The 1,284-nt window shown below is 32.2% G+C and overlaps 1 protein-coding gene across 1 annotated transcript in view; it reads left to right on the forward strand.

The window, feature by feature from the left end:
* The window catches only part of FIRRM (FIGNL1 interacting regulator of recombination and mitosis), a gene marked incomplete in the record, with an annotated part of 24,290 nt that overhangs the window by 7,105 nt on the left and 15,901 nt on the right, over positions 1 to 1,284 (forward strand). Inside the window, 1 exon segment of the mRNA XM_072420914.1 lies at positions 422 to 560. Coding sequence (XP_072277015.1) covers positions 422 to 560 — 139 coding nt within the window.

Raw genomic sequence — 1,284 nt, forward strand, 5'->3', positions numbered from 1 at the left:
GTTTCAGTAAAATAGGCAGAAACTAAACTCTGCTGCCATTCTGATAGGTAAAACTTTCCATTACATCAAGTTTATGCACACCTCCGTGATGACCTGCTTTACTGGCTGTTAGGAATGAGCAAGAGGCAGAAAGAAAGGGGGTAAGACGTCTTGACAATATCAAATACTGGAATTTGACCTGACAAATATCTCAATATTCATGCATTTACTGCATTTTTACTGTCGCTGAGAATAATCACTAATGACCTTCTCTGGCAATATTCTTTAGTATGTACGTGTAGCTTTAGTTATTAGCAGTGATGCTGGGTAGAAATAAAATAAAAGCAGTGAATAATAGTAGTGAATTCAGGTAATGGTTTTCTAATCTTTTTAGATGTGTACAATACTATGTGTTTTTTTTTTTTGTTTTGTTTTTTTTTAGACAAAGCATTAAGCATCAAACATCAGTAAAAGACCAAATAAGGCACAATAACATTGTTTCCAGCTTGTGTGATGACATTGTGCTGTCCTTCCAGTCATGCTTGGAAATTTCTGAAAATATGAAAGTTGCTGAAAAACAGGTAATACATTACTAAATTGTTTTTTTGTGAAGGTTTCATATTTCTTAAAAAATCTAATTTGTGTGTTTGTTTAATAGCCACATTTTCATACCTATCTTTATCAAAGATACTCAATGCAACAAAAGCTTTTCAGTACATTTGTTAACTTTACTTAGTTAAGGGCATAGGGATGTATAATCATCTTAGATTCCTCTGTTTCTGAAAAAAAAATCTATGAATATGACAACAAAACCAATCTGTTGATCACATATAGGGGGTAGTTCAGGTAGTCAGAACAAGGATTGAATAAGTTTATTGCATCTGTTTTGTTTTTCAGTATTGCATCTTCAGACTTCAATAAAAGGCATCCCAAAAACACATTGGATGTTTAGTCCAACAGTGTCTAAATATAAACTTGATATACTTATATATAAAAAAATATATACTTATACCTATATAAAAAAAAAAATTAAGTTGTCATGATGCAGTTATTCTTATAGCATAATTGAACAAAAATGCAGGTAAATCACATGAAAAAAATTAGTAGACCCCTATATGTACCACCTCTTTAAATGCTTGAAACTTATATTTTCGACTAGTAGACCCTTTTTAGGGAGTATACAGTATGATATCTGTGGTCTGTTAGCCTTTCTTTGTACAGTTTTATGTACAGCGCACAGCAAGGTTTTTGACCTAACTTTTCTCTTCTGCAGTTAGGGAGATACAGCTTTCTCACCTTCCTTTC

Source organism: Pyxicephalus adspersus, chromosome 8, assembly GCF_032062135.1.
Source record: "Pyxicephalus adspersus chromosome 8, UCB_Pads_2.0, whole genome shotgun sequence".
Classification (NCBI taxonomy): domain Eukaryota; kingdom Metazoa; phylum Chordata; class Amphibia; order Anura; family Pyxicephalidae; genus Pyxicephalus; species Pyxicephalus adspersus.